Here is a 23,134-nt window from a genome sequence, read left to right on the forward strand (position 1 = left end):
TGGAGGCGAGGATTTCTTTAACAGAGAAGACATCAGAGGAGCCAGAGATGGGAGCAGGAACAGTGACCTTGGGAGAAAAGCAGTTAAGAACAAGAGGTTTGAGAAGAGACACATGGAAAGAGTGAATGCGAAGAGAGGAGGGAAGATGAAGCTTGTAAGAGACAGAATTGATTTGATTATTGATTTTAAAAGGCCCGAGGTACCGAGGACCAAGCTTGTAGCTAGGGACACGGAAACGGATGTATTTGGTGGAAAGCCACACTTTGTCACCGGGAGGCAAAAACAGGAGGATTTCTTCTCTTTTTATCGGCATGTCTCTTCATGCGAGATGAGGCCAGTAGGAGTGACTTTTGAGCTTCCTTCCAGATGGAGGAGAAATTTTGTGTCAATTCATCTACGGCAGGAACTCCAGATGAAGTGGGAATGGGAAGGGGGGGGGAGTAGGTGATGGCCGTACACCACAAAAAATGGAGATTTGGAGGAAGATTCAGAATTCTTGAAATTGTACGAGAATTCGGCCCAGTGCAGCAGGTCAACCCAATCATCTTGGCGGGAGGAGACAAAATGTCGCAGGTAGTCACCAAGAATCTGGTTTACTCTTTCCACTTGTCCATTGGATTGAGGGTGATAGGCGGACGAGAAATTCAATTTGATCTTCAATTGTGTGCAGAGTGCTCTCCAAAATTTTGAGATAAATTGAACGCCTCTATCAGAGACGATATGCGTGGGAAGCCCGTGAAGACGAAAAATGTGCAGAAAAAATTGCTTCGCAAACTGTGGCGCAGAAGGAAGGCCAGGAAATGGGACAAAACGAGCCATTTTGGAAAATCGATCAACGAGCACCCAAATGACAGAGTTGCCATGAGATGAAGGAAGGTCAGTTATAAAGTCCATAGCTATATGAGACCATGGCTGTTCAGGCACAGGCAGAGGAAGGAGAAGACCAGCCGGTTTCTGGCATGGAGTCTTGTCTCGAGCACACACTGTACAGGCCCGTACAAAATCGGTCACATCTTTCTCCAAGGAAGACCACCAATAGTGTCTGGCAATTAGCTGTATGGACTTTTTGATTCCAGCATGACCCGCCAGGTGGGAGGAATGACCCCATTTGAGAGTCTGGAGGCGAAGACGTGGGGGAACATAAGTCTTTCCGGGAGGAATTGGTAACAAAGAAGCTGGGGCAGAGACGAACAGACACTCAGGAGGAATGATGTGTTGAGGAGGTACTTCAGGAGGAGGCATCGGTGGTACGTGATAGAGCATCAGCCCTGACATTCTTGTCCGCAGGAAGGAAATGAATTTGAAAATCAAAACGGGCAAAGAACAATGACCATATAGCCTGGCGAGGATTTAACCGCTGGGTGGATTGAAGGTAAGACAAATTTTTGTGGTCAGTGAAGACGGTGATGGGATGCATGGATCCTTCTAAAAGATGTCTCCACTCCTCAAGTGCCAACTTAATGGCCAATAGTTCATGGTCTCCAATGGAATAGTTCTTTTCAGGAGGAGAAAAAGTCTTGGAGAAAAATCTGCAAGTGATATTTTTTCCTGTAGCGTTTTTTGGGAGAAGAACAGCTCCGGCACCAACTGAGGAGGCATCAACCTCAAGGAAGAAGGGTTTCAGAGGGTCTGGCCTTGACAGGACTGGAGCAAAAGTGAAGGCGGCTTTGAGGTGTTTAAAGGCCTACTCTGCCTGCGGTGGCCAGGATTTCGGATTAGCATTTTTCTTGGTCAAGGCCACAATAGGCGCAACTATGGTGGAGAAATGAGGAATGAATTGACGATAGTAATTTGCAAATCCGAGAAATCGTTGGATGGCTCGTAAACCAGTGGGCCGTGGCCAATCTATTACTGAAGATAGTTTATCCGGGTCCATTTGAAGACCTTGACCTGAGATTATGTATCCCAAGAAAGGAAGACTGCTGCGCTCAAAAAGACATTTCTCAATCTTTGCATAAAGATGATTTTTATGTAGGCGTTGAAGCACTTGACGGACATGGAGGCGATGTTCCTCTAAGATGGAAGAAAAAATGAGAACGTCGTCAAGATAGACCACCACACAGGAATACAGCATGTCCCGGAAAATCTCGTTGACAAAGTCCTGGAAGACCGCTGGGGTGTTGCAAATACCAAAGGGCATGACAAGATATTCAAATTGTCCATCTCTGGTATTGAAGGCGGTTTTCCATTCATCACCTTCACGTATATGGATGAGATTATAGGCGCCCCTTAGATCAAGTTTGGTGAAGATCTTAGCTACACGCAATCGATCAAATAGTTCCGAGATGAGTGGTAGAGGGTAACGGTTTTTCACTGTGATCTTATTGAATCCGCGGTAGTCTATACAAGGGCGAAGAGATCCGTCCTTCTTGGCCACGAAAAAGAATCCAGCTTTGGCTGGAGAAGAAGATTTCCGGATAAAACCTCTTTTGAGGTTTTCCTGTATGTACTCTGTCATGGCTTCTGTTTCCGGGGCAGAAAGTGGGTACCAGGGAGCAAGTCGATGGGGCAGTCATAGTGTCTATGATGGAGCAGCCAGGAAGACATGGCAGGAAGAAACTGGGTGGAAACATCGCTTGTGGCAAGAGGATCCCCAACTCTTAATGTCCCCGGTGGCCAGTCGAGGCTAGGCGAGTGACGTTGAAGTCAGGGCAAGCCCAGAAGAATTTCTGAAGAACAGTTGGGTAGCACAAGAAATTCAATATGTTCATGATGGTGAAGTCCAACACTCATGAGCAGAGGTTGAGTGCGGTAATGCACGGTACAGACCAGCCTTTCTCCATTGACGGATGAGATGAAGAGAGGTTTGGCAAGACAGGTAACTGGAATATTGAATCTATTGATTAGGGAGGCTTCAATGAAACTTCCTGCTGAACCAGAGTCCAAGAAGGCCACAGCGGAGAAGGCAGTAGTATTAGCGGGTATAGCAATCCGCACAGGTATAGTTAATCATGGAGAGGAAGAATTCACACCTAGCAATGCCTCTCCCACGTTAGCTAGGTGCGTGCGTTTTCCCTGATGCGGAGGACGAATAAGACAGTCTTTCAGGAAATTCCTGCGGCGAATCCTCTTGTTGGGTCAGGCGAGACCGATCCACTTGCATATCCTCCTCGGCGGAAGGCACAGGAACAGGTTGCAAAGGACACTGATAGAGAGGTGCCAAATGAGGAAACCGCCTGGTGCGAGCAAGATCCTTCTCCTGACGAAGCTCCTGGCGTCTTTCAGTGAAACGCATGTCGATGCGGGTGGCCAAATGGATGAGTTCAGACAGGTTAGCAGGAATTTCTCGTGCGGCCAGGACATCTTTGATGTGACTGGATAAGCCTTTCTTGAAGGTCGCGCAGAGGGCCTCATTATTCCAGGATAGCTCAGAGGCGAGGGTACGGAACTGGATGGCGTATTCGCCCACAGAAGAACTCCCTTGGACAAGATTCAGTAAAGCAGTCTCGGCTGAGGAAGCCCGGGCTGGCTCCTCAAAGACACTACGTACTTCTGAGAAGAAGGACTGGATAGTAGCTGTGGCAGGATCATTGCGGTCCCAAAGCGGTGTGGCCCATGACAAGGCCTTTCCAGACAGCAGGCTGACCACGAACGCCACCTTAGACTGTTCTGTAGGGAATTGGTCTGACATCATCTCCAGGTGTAGGGAACACTGGGACAGGAACCCACGGCATAGTTTAGAGTCCCTATCAAACTTTTCAGGTAAGGTCAGACGGAGACTGGGAGCGGCCACTTGCTGTGGAGGTGATGCAGGAGCTGGCGGAGGAGATGGTTGCTGTTGTTGAGGCAGAAGCTGTTGTAGCATAGCAGTCAACTGGGTCAGCTGTTGTCTTTGTAGCACGATCTGCTGAGATTGCTGGGCAACCACGGAGGTTAGGTCAGCGACACTGGGCAGCGGGATCCATGGCCGGATCTACTGTCAGGAGCTGGACTGGTATGCAGGAATGACACAGGTAGTGGATCCTCTGTGTCAGTGAGTCTAAGGGGTCTAACGGAATCTAAGGGGTTACTGGTTTTCACCAGAGCCCGCCGCAAAGCGGGATGGACTTGCTGTGGCAGGTAACCCCCAGGTCGTTCCACCCGATAGCGACTCAACCTCACTGACAGCTGAGACAGGCACGGTACACAAGGAGTAGGCAAGGCAAGGTCAGACGTAGCGGAAGGTCAAGGCAGGCGGCAAGGTTCGTAGTCAGGGGCAACGGCAAGGGGTCTGGAAACACTGGCTTGGAAACACACAGAAACGCTTTCTCAGGGCACAAGGCAACAAGATCCGGCAAGGAGAGGAAGAGGAAGTGGGTTTTTATGGAGAAGGAGGTGATTACACTTGATTGGGCCAGGCACCAATTAATGGTGCACTGGCCCTTTAAATCTTAGTGAGCTGGCGCGCGCACGCGCTCTAGGAAGCGGGGCCACGCACGCCGGGAAGAGACAGCAGGAGGCGTGTGGTAAGTGACATGGGACGCGATCCGAGAGCGGGCACGTCCCAACCCGCGGATCGCGTCCCCTCCGGAGACAGGGGAGCAGCGCTCGTGGTCAGTGGCGCTGACCGGAGCGCTGCATACCGAGGGATGCCGTGAGCGCTCCGGGGAGGCAGCGGGACCCGGAGCGCTCGGTGTTACACTAATACTGCTGCTGGGCCTGGGGATAAAAATTTTGTCATGGTAGGTAGCACTAGCTATCCAAAATCTTCATTTTAAATTTCTAAAATTCTTCTGTTTTTTCTTTGGGATTGTGAAGCCCTGGGGTCTCCTCATGCTTCAGCCAACTCCAGGCTGTGTCATTCAGGCAATATATGGTTTACTGATACTGCTGCTGGGTCTGGGAATAAAAATTTTGTTATGGTAGGTAGCACTAGCTATCCAAAATCTTCGGTTTAAATTTCTGAATTCATCTTTTAATCTTAGGGATTGTGAAGGCCAAGTGTCTACTCATGCTGCTGCCAACTCCTGGCTGTGCCATTCAGCCACTATATGGTCTCCTCATACTTCAGCCACCTTCAGACTGTACATTTCAGACACTATATGGGCTCCTTATGCTTTCCCCACCTCCAGGCTGTGTCATTCAGCCAATATATCGTTTTCTGATGCTGCTGGGGCTGAGATATTAACTCAATATATGTTATGGCAGCACTAGCTAACATAAATGCTTAATTCAGATTTCAACATTGATCTTTCAATGTAAAGGGGTATGAAACCCTTGGGTGTACTGCTGATGCCTGCTCCTGACTGTGTGTTTCAGGAATTACTTGGCTTACTCATGCTTCTGGGCTTGGATCTTACATTTTTGGATGTGTAGCATGAGCTAAATACATGCTTAATAGAAATTTCAACATTGATCTTTCAATGTAAGGGGTTATGAAACCCTCTGGTGTACTGCTGATGCCTGTTCCTGACTGTGTGTTTCAGAAACTACTTGGCTTATTGATGCTTCTGGGCTTGGGCCTTACATTTTTGGATGTTTAGCACAAGCTAAATACCTGCTTTATAGAAATTTAAACTTTGATCTTTCAATGTAAGGGGTTATGAAACCCTCGGGTGTACTGCTGCTGCCTGCTCCTGTTTCTTTCAGGAATTACTTGGCTTACTGATGCTTCTGGGCTTGAGCATTACATTTTTGGATGTTAGCACTAGCTAACATGCATCTTCAATAGAGATTTCAACATTCACCTTTAAATGTTAGGGGTTGTGAATCCCTCTTGTGTATTCATGCTGCTGCCGCTCCTGTATGTGTTGTATAGTAACTACATGGTTTAGTGATGCTGCTGAGCCTAGGACATTACCTATATATGTTTATGGTAGCACAAGGTACCATACATCTTCAATTGCAATTTCAAAATTAATCTTTTATTATTAGACATTGTGAGGCCCTATTGTCTCCTCATCTGATGTCAACTCCAGGCTGTGCCATTCAGACACTATATGGTCTCCTCATGCTTCAGCCTCATCCAAGTTGTGTCATCCAGCCACTATATGGTCTTCTCATGCTGCCAACACCTCAACGCTGTGTCATTCAGCCACTATATGGTCTCCTCATGCTGCCAAAACCTCCAGACTCTGTCATTCAGCCACCATATGGTCTACTCCTACTGATGCCACCTCCAGGCTCTGTCATTGTGCTCTGCGGCAGTGATTCTAAAAGCGATGCCGGTAATCTGCATGTTATTCTGAATAACAGTATTATTTCACTACCCCCAGCACACTCCATATGCATGTTAGAACACAGCAAAGTGTTCTATACCCCTATTGAGGCTCTCTGTAGGCCAGAAATAGCTGTTTTTAATATATATTAGCTGCAAATAAATTCGGATCAAAACTAATTTTTTCGAAAAAATAAGGCAAATCGTCCGAATCAAATTTTTCAAAAGTTCGCTTATGTCTAATTGTAATGGCAGGAGACCACACTCAGAAACTGTTTCTCTGCACTAAGCTTGATTGACAGCTGCAACAAGCCTCACTGAAAGCTGCACAGACTAAAAGCTGCACAGACCTAAAGCTGCAAAAAGCCTCACTGAAAGATACACAGACTGAAAGCTGCTGCACAGAGCTTGAGGTCTTCTATTCATCACAGAGCTGCAACAATGTGAGGGTGGAAGTGGTGCCCCATCAGGCTTCAGTGATGTCATGCCTGCTGGGAAACACCCACTTCTGCTGGGAAATTTAACTATGAGAGCAACAAGAAAGGTATGATACACGGCTTTTTAAAGCTCTGAAGTTTTTTCGAAGGGTGGGAGGGGTGTTAGGAGTAGTAAGGAAACATAGCCTGAGTTAGTTTAAAAAAGATTTAGTGACAGGTACTCTTTAAGGTTTACTTTGGTTCTGGCCTTAGTTTCTACATTATGTTTAAAGGGGTTGTCCCATTAAGAAAAATAGGTCTAAACTGATGTATGGTTGAAATGTTTAGTTTTAAATTATACAAGCATTACTGAAAATATAAGCCTACTAATCCCCCATGTGCCTGTATTGTTTTGATAACTCTTTTCCTTGGTTATGACTGACCCACTAAGGTGGCTACACATGCTCAGTTCAACTTCTGTCTCCTGAAGATAATGGCAGTTGGTCTCCACTGCACATGCTAGCAAAGGGGATTGTGGGAAAGGGTGTGCTTTGTTGCCTGGCAACAGCAAGGTCGCAGTTCAGTGAGGAAACCAGGAAGTGATCAAATCCATTCCCATAAGTGAATGGAGCTTTTGAATAAAGTTTATGATCTGAGTATAGGAATATTTTAATAGAGGCATGTGGGGAGGATATTAAAGATTTAGAATTGCTGATTTTTGGTCATAAGTCAGTAAAACAAAAAGTTCAATAAAACAAAATATACATAAACTGGGAACCACTGTAATCATAGTGATTTACAGAATAAAGATAAAATGTCAGTTTTATTATAAAGTGTACTGTGTAAAAAGGAAAAAAAAATCACAATTCCTTTTTTATTTATTTTTTTATTTCATCCCACAAATGTTTTGTTTTCATGTTTTATCATATATTATATGGTAAAATGAAAGGTATCATTAAAAAAAATACAACTTGTCCCTGCAAAAAACAAGACCTCATATGGATCTGTGGATGCCTTTTAGAAGGCTCAGGAGGAGAAAATAAAATCCCAAAAATGGAAATTGGCTTGATTGTGGAGTTCTTCTATTTTGGAGATAGCTCAGGATTCTACCTCTCTTTCTGTTTGTTCTCTAACCTGAACACTGCTTTGCCCTGACCTCACATTTTTGGTGGTGGTTGTTTGAGATCACTTCGGAAGAGTGACCTGCGAAAATGTGAAAAAAAAAAAAAAAACAGTCTGAGATAACATTTATTTAGATTGTTAATATAAGGTAAATGGGCTATACGATTGGTCAGCCAAAAATGTAAAAGAGAGAAAAAAATCTGCAATATTATATCAAGGTTTGGTACTAAAAAGTTATGTTACATATCATGCAGCATTTTATTTCTTATTTTCTACTTGTGTGTCATCAATGAGAGAATAAATAGCTCAGTCTCACCCATGTGAGTAAGGCTCAATGGCAACAAAAAACACTATTAAAAGCACACACAAAAATGTGTTTATCTAGATCTTATAACCGTTTCTGTTGTATTTTTGTGTGTTTTTTTGTTTCTTTTGGATTAATTTAGTTTTACATACTATGAAAAAAATAAAAATAAAGTGCCATAGTGAAGTGTTTTGCTGAGCCAAAAAGCTAGCTTCTATATATTACAAATGTATTTATTTTGACCTTACCTTTTAAAAATCATAACTCTTTCAATTTTGCACCTAAAAATCCATATGAGGGCTTATTTTTTGCGCCACAAATTCTACTTTGTAATGACATTAGTCATTTTACCCCAAAATCTATGGCGAAATGGGAAAAAAAATAATTGTGCAACAAAATTAAAGAAAAAAAAACACCATTTTGTAAATTTTGGGGGCTTCCATTTCTACGCCATAAATTTTTTGGTAAAAAGGACACTTTATCTTTATTCTGTAGGTCCATGCCATTAAAATGATACCTTACTTATATAGGTTTGATTTTGTCGTACTTCTGGAAAAAATCATAACTACATGCACGAAAATTAATACATTTAAAATTGTCATCTTCTGACCCCTATAACTTTATTTTTCCGCGTACAGGGTGGTATGAGGGCTATTTTTTTGCGCCGTGATCTGAAGTTTTAATCGGCACCATTTTTGTTTTGATCAAACTTTTTAATCGCTTTTTATTCCTTTTTTTATGGTATGAAAAGTGACCAAAAATCCGCTATTTTGGACTTTGGAATTTTTTTGCGTGTATGCCATTGACCGTGTGGTTTAATTTACAATATATTTTTATAGTTCGGACATTTACACACGTGGCGATACCACATATGTTTATTTTTATTATGGTTATATATTTTTTATATGGAATTTGGGAAAAGGGGGGTGATTTAAACTTTTAATAAGGAAGGGGTTAATGTGTGTGTTTTTAAACTTTTTTTAAACTAATTTTTTTTTTTTTTTTTTTACACTCTTAGTCCCCTTAGGGGACTTTTAGGAGGAATCATTAGATTCCTCATACAGATCACTGGGGTTCCATACAATCCCATTTATCTGTGTGCTCTGTGCTCGATTGATAAAGCCTGGTCCTGCCAGGCTCTATGAATCTGAGCACCGGAGCTGCCGCAGCAGGAGAGGTAAGCCCTCAGGCTACCTCAGCAGTGGATCGCCCCCCCCCCCACACACACACACACAATCGTGCTGCAGGGGGAGTGATCCACCCCACGGGACCACCATGGATGGGATACAGGCACCTTTGGACGCCGCTGTCAGCTTTGACAGCGGCGATCTAAAGGGTTAATAGCCGCCCGCAGCGATTGCCGCATGTCGGCTATTAATGTCGGCCCCCCAGCTACAGGAATCAGCTGGGGGCCGGCCGCTATGACGTGGGCTCGAGTCGGGAGCCCGCGTCATACCCCGTTAACGGCCATTGGACGAGCATAGACATTCATGGTCGTTATTGGGTTAAATATATAAAATAAATTGTAGTATAAAAATACAGAAGACCTGGATATTGAAGACAACACTCTCTAATGCAACAACATACTGAAGCTATGACACTCCTGGTGTAATACAAAGACAAATATAACTTTTATGTTAACGGACACAAATTATTTTCTATTAGAACAAAGTTTTATGCACGTGCTGTTACAGAGAATATCCATGTAAACAAGTTCTAATGGAAATTTTTATTATAATACAAAAATGTGAAATGTAATAATTCTTCAGCCTGGATAAGAACATATAACTTATGTTTTATCCAGACAATATAATATATATGAATAAACCATAACAATAAAACTAATAATAGGTGACATAACTAAAATTTTCATTACAAAGTTACGTGTCATGGGTGGAATCTAATAGGCAGCAAGTAAGCAGTTCTGAAAGTTTAAATGTTGGAAGCAGGAAAAAAGACCCTGATGAAGCACCCTACAGTGAAACGTATGTTGGGGTAGGTATGCATGGCCCTGACCTTACATATGGCATGCAATTACATTTTGCCTTCCCATTTGGGTTTTTTAGTTTTTCTGTCATTTCTGATACTACTTTTTTTCCTTGTTTGCAGTGTTGTGTCCTGCAGTTATTACCTTTGTCATCCAGATGGTATTTGTGAGCTGGTCCTCTCCTTGTTTGCTTTCCATCTTCTTATCATGTTACATTTATTTACCCTAGGAGCCATTGTTTATTGGGTCTTTTCTATGTGTACTTTCCACAATCTGTACTGGTGCCTTTCTCTCTTTTCATGAGATGATAAAGATTATATTGTTTCATTGTACTTTATGTTTTGTGTATAAATTAGTTTTTGTTTCTTTGTTTAGTGCTGCATTGAAACTTTATGATTTAGTAGTTTGGTGGTATAAGCAGAAAGCATGGTCAAGTATAAGGATCTAATGACTTTCACAAGAGCCAAATTATGATGGCCAGATCAAACTGCATATCTTGTGGAGTGTATGCAGTGGTCAGGAGCTACCAAATGTGGTCTATGAAAGGATATTGGCTTCAACTGAATTCAACAGATACCAATGATGCAAATGTAGAGTGAAGGCTATCCTGTCCACTCTGATCCCAGAGAATGGGATGGCCAGGTGTGCATGCTTTTCTTAAAGGGGCACTCTACTGGAAAACTTTTATTTTCTAAATGAACTGGTGCCAGAAAGTTAAACAGATTGGTAAATTACTTCTATTTAAAAATATTAATCCTTCCAGCCCTTCTCAGCTGCTGTAGGCTCTACAGGAAGTTCTTTTCTTTTTGAATTTCCTTTCTGTCTGACCACAATACTCTCTGCTGACACCTCTGTCCATTTTAGGAACTGTCCAGAGTAGAAGCAAATCCCCATAGCAAACCTCTCCTGCTCTGGACAGTTCCTGACATGGGAAGAGGTGTCAGCAGAGAGCAATGTGGTCAGACAGAAAGGAAATTCCTGTGGAGCATACAGCAGCTGATAAGTACTGGAAGGATTAAGATTTTTAAATAGAAGTAGTTTACAAATCTGTTTAACTTTTTAGCACCAGTTGATTTAGAAAGCAATGTTTTAACTTGGAAAGAGATGGCCCTGTGATGAAATACGGGAGGCAGGCAAGTTCACAAAGAAAGTGTAATGCTTTGGGCAATGTTTTGCTGTTAAAGCTTGAGTACTGACATTCATGTGGAGTTATGCTGACATGCCCCACCTACCTAAACAACATTGCACACTATTTACACCCCTTCATTATCTAATACTCTTTGTAAACAGTGGCTTATTTCAGCCACTTCTTATTTCAGCCACTTATTTCAAGAGTTCAAGATGGGTTTTTTCTTGTAATCCAATCAAGCTTCTTTAGGATGTGTGAGAAACAGGTCCTATGCCTGAAGGACACCACCTCGAAAGTTACAGGACATAAAAGATTAGCTAATGTCTTGATGTTCAATACCACACCACAACTTCAAAAGTCCGATGAAGTCCATGCCTTGATGGGTCAGTGTTTTTTTTTTATTGAGCCCTACACGATATTAGCAGGTTGTTGTAATGTTATGGCTTATTGGTGTATAGTACAGTACTTGTGCCATTTATAAAATAAAATAAACTTCATGTAGAAAATGTTATGTCCCCTTAAGAGTTTGCAGTGTATTCAATAGAATTGCTATTGGATTGTTGTAATGTAAGATCCTGACCCAGGCTCTGATGTTGGTTCTTACAGCCACACTCTGCTGAGTTCAGTTTTCCTGCATACTGTTTTAGAAAACATCTAGAAAAATATTTGGAGACTAGGTACACCAGTTCACAGAGGTTGAGTATGATACAAAGTGCTGATGTAATAACTACAAAGCACAGGAAAATCTTCTTTTCTGTAGGCTTAGAGATATAGCAATCTACAAGGTTCGGGCAAGGATCAATTTCACACTTTACTAGTCTTGGAACACTGAATCCACCATATAATTTGTAAAAGAGTATAAGAAAACCAAACTCAAACACGGTTTTAAATAAGAGGCTAATAACATATGTACAAAACAGACCACCATCCATGCTTCCAGTGTTTTCGTATAGCTTTTTGTTGTGTCGCTTCTCTCGACTTTCACGATAGGCCACATGAAGAACCACAAGAAGAGAAGGTGTTGACACCATTATCAGCTGTAGAGCCCATAGTCGAACTTGAGAAATAGGGAAGAAGTGATCAAAGCAGACATTTTCACACCCTGGTTGTTTGATGTTGCACTCAAACTCCTTCTGTTCATCTTTCCAAACATTTTCTGCGGCAACAACATATACTAAGAGCCGAAATATAAAGACCACGGACAACCAGATTCTTCCAATACCAGTTGAATATTTGTTAACACCACTTAAAATGTCTCGCAGAAAAGACCAGCTCATGTCTGTGTAGGGAAAGTGGTCTGTGAAAAAAAATATTTTATAGTTATAGTTGGATACATAAATGCTTATCATTATAGTTATATAAAGAAAAAAGTTTTAGGATTTAGCGTGCACTGGCTACTAGAAACTTTGTTACACATTTTATCTGTACTTTATCTATCTCTCTATTTTCTATGCTTTAGGAGACATTCCAGGATTTTTTTTTCTTCAAGCCCATGATGCCAAGTTATGTAACTGTGTTATATGCTTCTTTTACTGCTGTACGCTACTTTATCCCATTTTTATACACAGGACTCACACCCAGATGTGCTGCAGTACAAATCCTTTTATTTTACTGTTATTTCTGACCTTTTTCCAGCATTCCATATGGCCAGAAACAATATGTAATAAGTCACATGAGGGATTGGTCCAGTCAAACTAACCTGATCAGCTTTTATGAGGAGGTGAGCTCCAGACTGGACCAGGGGGAATCACTGGATGTTGTATATTTAGATTTTTCCGAAGCATTTGATACATTGCCACATAAAAGATTGGTGCATAAAATGAGAAGGATTGGGCTGGGGGATAATGTGTGTAAGTGGGTAAGTAACTGGCTCAGTGATAAGAAACAGAGGGTGGTTATCAATGGTACTTATTCTGATTGGGTGACTGTTACTAGTGGGGTACCACAGGGGTCAGTCTTGGGTCCTGTTCTATTCAATTTATTTAATAATAATAAAGTAGCAATCTTTGCAGATGATACAAAACTTTGTAAAGCGGTAAACACTATAGAGGACAGTGCACTGTTACAAATGGATCTGGATAGGTTGGAGGTTTGGGCTGTGAAGTGGCAGATAAGGTTCAACACTGATAAATGTAAGGTAATGCACATGGGGAAGAAAAATCTAGGCTGGATTTCGGTATTAAATGGGAGAACACTTGGGACGACTGACATGGAAAAGGACTTAGGGGTTTTAGTTAACCCCTTAAGGACTCAGCCCATTTTGGCCTTAAGGACTCAGACAATTTAATTTTTAAGTTTTCATTTTTTCCTCCTCGCCTTCTAAAAATCATAACTCTTTTATATTTTCATCCACAGACTAGTATGAGGGCTTGTTTTTTGCGCGACCAGTTGTCCTTTGTAATGACATCACTCATTATATCATAAAATGTATGGCGCAACCAAAAAACACTATTTTTGTGGGGAAATTAAAACGTAAAACGCAATTTTGCTAATTTTGGAAGGTTTTGTTTTCAGGCCGTACAATTTATGGTAAAAATGACATGTGTTCTTTATTCTGAGGGTCAATACGATTAAAATGATACCCATTATTACATACTTTTATATTATTGTTGCGCTTAAAAAAAAATCACAAACTTTTTAACCAAATTAGTACGTTTATAATACCTTTATTTTGATGACCTCTAACTTTTTTATTTTTCCGTATAAGTGGCAGTATGGGGGCTCATTTTTTGCGCCATGATCTGTACTTTTTTTTGATACCACATTTGCATATAAAAAACTTTTAATACATTTTTTATAATTTTTTTTTTAATAAAATGTATTAAAAAAAGTAGGAATTTTGGACTTTTTTTTATTTTTTTTCGTTCACGCCGTTCACCGTACGGGATCATTAACATTTTATTTTAATAGTTCGGACATTTACGCACGCGGCGATACCAAATATGTCTATAAAAAATGTTTTTTACGCTTTTTGGGGGTAAAATAGAAAAAAACGGACGTTTTACTTTTTTATTGGGGGAGGGGATTTTTCACTTTTTTTTTACTTTTACTTTTACATTTTTTTACATTTTTTTTTACACTTGAATAGTCCCCATAGGGGACTATTCATAGCAATACCATGATTGCTAATACTGATCTGTTCTATGTATAGGACATAGAACAGATCAGTATTATCGGTCATCTCCTGCTCTGGTCTGCTCGATCACAGACCAGAGCAGGAGACGCCGGGAGCCGCACGGAGGAAGGAGAGGGGACCTCCGTGCGGCGTTATGAATGATCGGATCCCCGCAGCAGCGCTGCGGGCGATCCGATCGTTCATTTAAATCGCGAACTGCCGCAGATGCCGGGATCTGTATTGATCCCGGCACCTGAGGGGTTAATGGCAGACGCCCGCGAGATCGTGGGTGTCGGCCATTGCCGGCAGGTCCCTGGCTGCGATCAGCAGCCGGGATCAGCCGCACATGACACGGGCATCGCTCCGATGCCCGCGGTTATGCTTAGGACGTAAATGTACGTCCTGGTGCATTAAGTACCACCTCACCAGGACGTACATTTACGTCCTGCGTCCTTAAGGGGTTAATAGTATGTTTAACTGTAGTGACCAGTGTCGGGCAGCTGCTGCCAAGGCAAATAAAATCATGGGGTACATCAATAGTAGCATAGATGCCCACAACAAGGAAATAATTCTACCGCTGTACAAATCACTAGTCAGACCACACTTAGAATACTGTGTACAGTACTGGGCACCAGTGTACAAGAAAGATATAGTGGAGCTGGAGAGGGTTCAAATACGGGCAACCTGGGTAATACGGGGAACAGGAGGACTACAGTACCCAGAAAGATTATCTGAATTAGGGTTATTTAGTTTAGAAAAAAGGAGGCTTAGGGGAGACCTAATAGCTATGTATAAATATATCAGGGGACCGTACAGAGATCTCTCCCATGATCTATTTATACCTAGGACTATATCTTTAACAAGAGGGCATCCTCTACGTTTAGAGGAAAGAAGGTTTCTACACCAGCACAGGAGGGGGTTCTTTACTGTAAGAGCAGTGAGACTATGGAACTCTCTCCCAGAGGAGGTGGTCATGGTGAACTCTTTAAAAAACTTCAAAAGGGGCCTTGATGCATTTTTGGAGAATAATAACATTTCAGGTTATGGATTCTAGATTTATAGGGACAGAAGGTTGATCCAGGGATTTATTCTGACTGCCATATTTGGAGTTTTACCTCTAAGATGAGGTCCAGAGGTGTTTTGCCTTCCTCTGGATCAACTCAGTAGGGACTCATTGGGGTTATAGGTTGAATTTGATGGATTCTGGTGTTTTTTTTAACCTTATGAACTATGTGACTATGTTATACATGGTCTCTAGGGTGGAAAGAATTTACCATAGTAATGATATCTGCCCATGTACTGCAGCATAGCCTAGCTACCCCGGAGACAATTTGACTTATGATATATTGTCTCTGGCCACATGCTTGGAAGGTTCAGAGACAATAGTAAAAAAAAAAAAAAGTTCACAATAACACTTTAGAGTGTGGGTTCCATGCATAAATTTGGTACAAAGTGGCACACAAAGGAAATAGAAGCATATTACACAGCATTATACCTTGGCATCATGGACTCAAAGGCTGAGAAGAAAAACCATGGAATACCTCTTTAACCCCTTAAGGACCAAGCCCATTTTGGCCTTAAGGACCAGACCAATTTTATTTTTGCATTTTCGTTTTTTCCTCCTCGCCTTCTAAAAATCATAACTCTCTTATATTTCCATCCACAGACCCATATGAGGGCTTGTTTTTTGCGTCACCAATTGTACTTTGTAATGACATCAATTATTTTACCATAAAATGTACGGCGCAACCAAACTAATATTATTTATGTGGAAAAATTGAAAAGAAGACCGCAATTTTGCAAATTTTGGAAAGTTTTGTTTTCACGCTGTACACTTTCCGGTAAAAATGACATGTTTTCTTTATTCTGTGGGTCAATACGATTAAAATAATACCCATGATTATATGCTTTTCTATAATTGTACCGCTTAAAAAAATCTCAAACCATTTTGACAAAATTAGTATGTTTGACCACCTATAACTTTCTAATTTTTCCGTATATGGGCTGATATGAGGGCTCATTTTTTGCGCCATGATCTGTAGTTTTTATCAGTACCACTTTTGCTTAGGTTTTACTTTTGATTCATTTTTTATTCATTTTTTTGGCATAAAATGTGACAAAAAAGCAGCAATTTTGGACTTTTTTTTATTTTTTTACGTTTACGCCGTTCACCGTATGGGATAATTAACAATATATTTTAATAGTTTAATACACATATTTGGTATCGCCGCATGCATAAAAGTATAATTATTTTTTTACACTTTTTGGGGGGTAAAATGGGGAAAAACAGACGTTTTACTTTTTATTGGGGGAGGGGATTTTTCAAATTTTTTTACATTTTTTTTTACACTTTTTATGTCCCCATAGGGGACTATTCATTGCAATCATTTGATTGCTAATACTGTGCAGTGCTATGCATAGGACACAGCACTGCTCAGTATTATCGGTGATCTTCTGCTCTTGTCTGCTCGATCTCAGACCAGAGCAGAAGACCCCCGGAGATGGCCGGAGCCAGGTGAGGGGACCTCTGGCCACCATGCTGGATGATCGGATCCCCGCGGCAGCACTGCGGGCGATCCGATCATCCATTCAAACTTCCGCAATGCCGCATATGCCGTGATCTGTATTGATCACGGCATCGGAGGGGTTAATGGCGGACATCCGCGCAATCGCGGATGTCCTCCATTACCGGCGGGTCCCTGGCTGCTGATATCAGCCATGACCTGCCGGGCATGACGATCATGTCGGCGCGTAACTGTACGTCATGGTGCGCTAAGTACCACGTCACCATGACGTACATTTACGTCCATTGTTGTTAAGGGGTTAATAATGGTTTGATTATGCACACAAATTTTAGCCACTATCAATCTAAATTGGTGTACGCCCTTATGCACATGGTTGTATCATAGATGTCCAGCACTGCAAACTTCTTTGAGAACAATGCTCCTTTATTGTATAAAAAACGCACAACTTACAGCAGATCAAATGGAAGTGACGTGTTTTTGGCCCGTCTAGCAAGCCTTAGTCATACATGTTGTGTGAACACAACCAAATCCTTTTATAGGGAGAGGGAGGGTTGAGCATCACAGCACAGAGCACCTGTGCAATCGTGCACCTGTGTATCTTACATATGATGTATTGCAGTTTATGAATAGTTTGATTTGAAATACTTCTTGATTAGTGCAGGATGTAACAGATGTAGTATTTAACATGACCCCACAGCAGATGCATTTTTTATGTCCACATTTATATGAACCAAAATAATTAAGCAGAGAAGGTTTTATATTTTTGTGATTGGAAAATAGACTGGGCTCTTCTGGAAATGCAACGATAACCATGTTTAAAAACATTTTTGTACAATGGGTCTGAGGTTATTAAAGGCACGTATTTATGTATAATTTTGCACACTTGATTATATTCATTGCTGTACTGAGTTAAGAAGGTGATAGGAGATGAATTGTTGGTATTAATAACCCTGCTCTTTTATTTATGTGATGGTGATTGAATAAGACAGGAACGATTCTTGCCAAGTGCCATATTTTTGGCATGGACAATGCTCCACTGGGAATAGCCCCTATTAGACAATTGGGTGCTGATGTCATTGGCTTCTTGCAGAAAATCTCCATCCAAGGAGCAATTTCTGCAGGCTCGAATCATCTCTCCACATGGGAGGTTTCAGACAACATGAGCGGGGTGGTGTGTAGTATAGAATTAACAGCAGTCTTTTTCCTGAATGTGGAAGTAATCACAGATTGCTTTATATTGTCACCCCGGAGACGTAAGTCCAAAATAGAAACCTCATCAGAAAAATATGTAGTTGAAAATTTTAAATTCAGTGTGTTCTGATTGAGATAGTGAGAAGTTCTGGATGACTACTACATCGGACCCCCAAATGAACAGGAGGTCATCGATATAGCGGCCATACCAGACAATGTCAGACAGAAAAGGATTAAGGGGGGAGAAGAGAGTTCTCCTCTCCCACCAACACATATAGATGTTAGCGAGAGAGGGGGAGAACCTCGCCCCCATAGAATCACAGGCGATCTGTAAAAAACAAATTCATTGTTGACCATAAAAAAATTGTGACTAAGAAGAAATTCCGTCACCATAAGAATGTACTCCCGTAATCCCTCAGAATACCACGAGTAAGTACTAAGAAACCAAGACAGTGCTTGAATTACCAAATTATGAGGGATCATTGAATAAAGTGAGGTGACATCTGCTGTAACCCATGTATATTGTTCCCGCCACTGTATTTTGTCCATCATATTCAAAACATGAACATGTTTGGTATCCTTTAGGTAGCCTGGAATGTGGGGAACCTATGGTTGTAACATAGCATCTACCCATGTACATATTCTCTCATTCAACGAGGAAATGCCAGCTACTATAGGCCTTAATGGAGGGGGGAAGGAATCCTTGTGGACTTTGGGCAGAGAGTGGAATATAGGTACTATAGGACCATCAATGATAATATATTCCGCTTGTTTTTTGTTTAGATATAAATCCACTCTCTGCTCCAAGCCCCACAAGGTACACAAGTTCCTGTTTGTAGATATTGGTGGGGTCTCTCTGCAAAGGTCTATATGTGTCCGTATCCTGTAATAATAACATATTTAGCTTATAATATAGGCCCCTGTCGGGAGTGACCACTGCGCCACCCTTGTCTGCTTGACGAATTATAATGTCATCCAAATCCTCTAGTTCCCTTAAAGCTTTCCTCTGTTTAACAGTTATGTTATTTTTCATATTAGATAAAATATGAGAAAACATAACAAGTTCTCGTTCTACCACATCCTAGAACTGGTCCAGGATAGGCGTGCGAGAAGCAATAGGGTAAAAACTAGCGTATGAAATCATGAATATCGGCAACAGTTTCCCTATTATAAAGCTCCTGAAGTTCTGAGCTAGCCATTAATTCCTGAAACATGAAACCAGATGTACGGGGTGGGCAATTTATATGGATACACCTTAATAAAATGGGAATGGTTGGTGATATTAACTTCCTGTTTGTGGCACATTAGTATATGTGAGGGGGGAAACTTTTCAAGATGGGTGGTGACTGTGGCGGCCATTTTGAAGTCGGCCATTTTGAATCCAACTTTTGTTTTTTCAATAGAAAGAGGGTCATGTGACACATCAACCTTATTGGCAATTTCACAAGAAAAAAATGATGTGCTTGGTTTTAACGTAACTTTATTCTTTCATGAGTTATTTACAAGTTTCTGACCACTTATAAAATGTGTTCTATGAGCTGCCCATTGTGTTGGATTGTCAAGGCAACCCTCTTCTCCCACTCTTCACACACTGATAGCAACACCACAGGAGAAATGCTAGCACAGGCTTCCAGTATCCGTAGTTCCAGGTGCTACAGAATGGGCAAAACAAAAATTGGAACAGGACCCTCAGTTTACGCAGAAGATCTTGTTCAGTGATGAGGCAAACTTTTATGTGAATGGTGAAGTTAACAAACAAAACCACCGCTATTGGTCTGACACTAACCCACTTTGGATAGATCCCTCCAAGACTGTTGGAACACAAAAATTGATGGTATGGTGTGGTATATGGTGTACAAAGATAGTGGGGCCATTCTTCATCAATGGAAACCTTAAGGCCACTGGATATGTGAAATTGCTACATGATGATGTGTTTCCTTCTTTATGCACTGAAGCTGGCACGTTCCCTGAGTTTTTCCAGCAAGATGGTGCACCACCACATTATGGGTGTCAGGTCCGAGCATTCCTAGATGAACAGTTTCCTGGAAAGTGGATTGGTCGTCATGGGCCAGTTGAATGGCCCCCAAGGTCTCCCAATCTGACCCCCTTAGACTTTTATCTTTGGGGTCATCTGAAGGCAATGGTCTATGCTGTGAAGATACGAGATGTGCAGCACCTGAAACTACGGATACTGGAAGCCTGTGCTAGCATTTCTCCCGCGGTGTTGCTATCAGTGTGTGAAGAGTGGGAGAAGAGGGTTGCATTGACAATCCAACACAATGGGAAGCACATTGAACACATTTATAAGTGGTCAGAAACTTGTAACTTTATTCTTTCATGAGTTATTTACGTTAAAACCAAGCACATCATTGTTTTTCTTGTGAAATTCCCAATAAGGTTGATGTGTCACATGACCCTCTTCCTATTGAAAAAACAAGTGAAGTTAAAGACAAATTGGACTGTACACAAAGATTGTTAATACTTTTACATATATCAAAATGTTTCTTAATAGTTATATTGCAGACGAACCTAAACATCCAATAAAGTGAGGACTAAATCAAAATGACATGAAGGAGAGAAAGAGAAAATGTCCAACTGATCCTGGGGAAAAAGTCTTTGTAGACAAAGATAGGAACAGTTAGTTCCCCCGATTCCACTGTGTATTGCAGGTTGCGGGATCGATGTCTTCTCCCCGCCCGGCGTTTTTTTTGGATGGGTGGCAGGAGACCTCATGCTGGGATTGTCTGGTAATGGTGAAAAAACGGCACTGGGGACAGATGGATCGGGTTGAGTAGAATGATCCGTCAGCTCCGGCACAGATTCCATTGATTCACTCTCCAGTGAGGGGAAACTGACTTTCATATTTTTCTTAGATTTCTTTTTGTAGATGCGGCCCCGATTCTTTTTCAATATAGATCTAGGTGTAATGTTATTATCCCTATCTGGCCACTGAAACACAGAGTTCATTTTATTGTCCTGTAGATCTCATAGTTATTTATTATGTTTTTATTCGGTGATAGGTTCCTCTAGTTTGGCCAGATTCTCAGTGATTTTTTTATCATATTCCAGAAAGAAGGGATGCTGTTCATATTGCACAAGATTTGCCTGTAGGTTAGTAATTTTTGTATTGACCTGTTATAGTGCCTCCTCTTCATATAATCTAACTGCATAGAACGAAGGGAGGACTTAGCCAGCAAAATGCCCCATTCCTTCTGAAACTGCTCAGAAAAGATAGTGGAGGGGAATATCTTAATTCATAACCCCCTAGGAGGGGTTGTATGTATTATACTATACTATTGTATGTATTATACTATACTATTGTTTAGGGCAGTGTTCACACTCTGAGATGGGATTTTTGCTTTGGTATTCCTGCCCTCCCTCTTACTGAGTGTGGTGCTCTGTGCTGTGATGCTCAACCCTCCCTTTCCTTATAAAAGGATTTGGTTATGTTCACACAACATATATGACTAAGGTTTGATAGAAGGACCGAAACTCGTCACTTCCATTTGATCTTCTGTACCTTGTGAGTTTTTATACAATAAATAAGCATCGTTCTCAAAGAAGTTAAAGGGGTAGTCCAGTGGTGAAAAACGTATCCCCTTTTCCTAAGGATAGGGGATAAGTTTGAGATCGCGGGGGTCCGACCGCTGGGGCCCCCTACGATCTCTCTGTACGGGGCCCCGGCTCTCCGGCCAGATAGCGGGTGTCGACCCCCGCACGAAGCGGCGACTGACACGCCCCCTCAATACATCTCTATGGCAGAGCCGGAGATTGCCGAAGGCAGCGCTTCGGCTCTGCCATAGAGTTGTATTGAGGGGGCGTGTCGGCCGCCGCTTCGTGCGGAGGTTGACACGCCCCCTTCCCGCGGGCTGTCGGGGGCCCCGTACAGGAGATCGCAGGGGGCCCCAGCGGTCGGACCCCCTGCGATCTGCAACTCATCCCCTATCCTTAGGATAGGGGATAAGTTGTTCACCACTGGGTCACCACTGGACTACTCCTTTAACAGCGCTGGACATTTTTTATTTTTTGCATAGTGCAATTATGGTGAATCCACACCTGTCCGTGCGGCTGCAGGACGAGGGGGTGAGCTGGTTTACACAACTTGGACTTGCTTACTATGGATCCAAGTTGTATATTAATAATGAATTTCCCATAGCCTGCATAGACACACTGCAGTGTGTCTCCATTTCTATATTGTGTTATTGAACATTGCATTATTTAGGTATTTATAGCTTCTAGAGGAAAATACAGTGCCACACTGAGGCACAATATAGTGGCATACTAAATGCCTATAGGTCAATAATGTAGTCTGTGCATACAAACCTGCAAAATGTTCCTTTTTAAAGGGGTTCTCCAGTGCTTAGACATCTTATCCCCTATCCAAAGGATAGGGGATAAGATGCCTGATCGCGGGAGTCCCGCCGCTGGGGACCCCAGGGATCATGCACGCGGCACCCCGTTTGTAATCAGTCCCCGGAGCGTGTTCGCTCCGGGTCTGATTACCAGCGACCACAGTGCGACAGTGTGTGATGTCACGCCTCCGCCCCTGTGTGACGTCAGGCTCCGCCCCTCAATGCAAGCCTATGGGAGGGGGCGAAACAGCTATCAAGCCCCCTCCCATAGGCTTGCATTGAGTGGCGGAGCGTGCAAGATCACGGGGGTCCCCAGCGGCGGGACTCCCGCGATCAGGCATCTTATTCCCTATCCTTTGGATAGGGGATAAGATGTCTAAGCACCGGAGAACCCCTTTAAAATATATCTAAACCTGCTAATTTCTTTTTAGCCTAGCATTTCCATGACTTATAAAGTTTTAAAAAAAAACATTCCCGGCTGCTCAGTCAGACTGATCGGGACCACCGCGTGCGTAAATGTCTAAACTAAAAATATATCATTAATTAAACCGCACGGTCAATGGTGTGTTTTTGGTCACTTTTTATAAAAAGAGATCAAAAAGTCAGATCAAAACAAAAATGGTACCGATAAAAACTTCAGATCACGGTGCAAACAATGAGCCCTTATACATCTCGTATGCGGAAAAATAAAAAAGTCATAAGGGTCAGAAGAGGACATTTTTAAATGTATTAATTTTCTTGCATGTAGTTATATTTTTTCCAGAAGTACGACAAAATCAAAACTATATACGGAGGGTATCACTTTAATCGTATGGACCTACAGAATAAAGATAAGGTTTTTTTTTTGTTTGTTTTGG

At 41.9% G+C, this 23,134-nt stretch overlaps 1 protein-coding gene across 14 annotated transcripts in view; it reads right to left on the reverse strand.

Moving 5' to 3' along the window:
* Positions 1 to 11,033: 11,033 nt before the first annotated feature.
* Positions 11,034 to 23,134, reverse strand: part of GJB7 (gap junction protein beta 7) — a 66,687-nt gene continuing 54,586 nt past the window's right edge. For all 14 annotated transcript variants that reach the window (XM_056566051.1, XM_056566049.1, XM_056566057.1 and 11 more), the window contains one exon: positions 11,034 to 12,391. In XM_056566051.1, coding sequence (XP_056422026.1) covers positions 11,613 to 12,371 — 759 coding nt within the window. In that variant the 5' untranslated portion in view covers positions 12,372 to 12,391 and the 3' untranslated portion in view covers positions 11,034 to 11,612. The remainder of the gene's footprint in view (positions 12,392 to 23,134) is intronic.

The sequence above is a fragment of the Hyla sarda genome, chromosome 3 (genome assembly GCF_029499605.1).
Source record: "Hyla sarda isolate aHylSar1 chromosome 3, aHylSar1.hap1, whole genome shotgun sequence".
Classification (NCBI taxonomy): Eukaryota; Metazoa; Chordata; class Amphibia; order Anura; family Hylidae; genus Hyla; species Hyla sarda.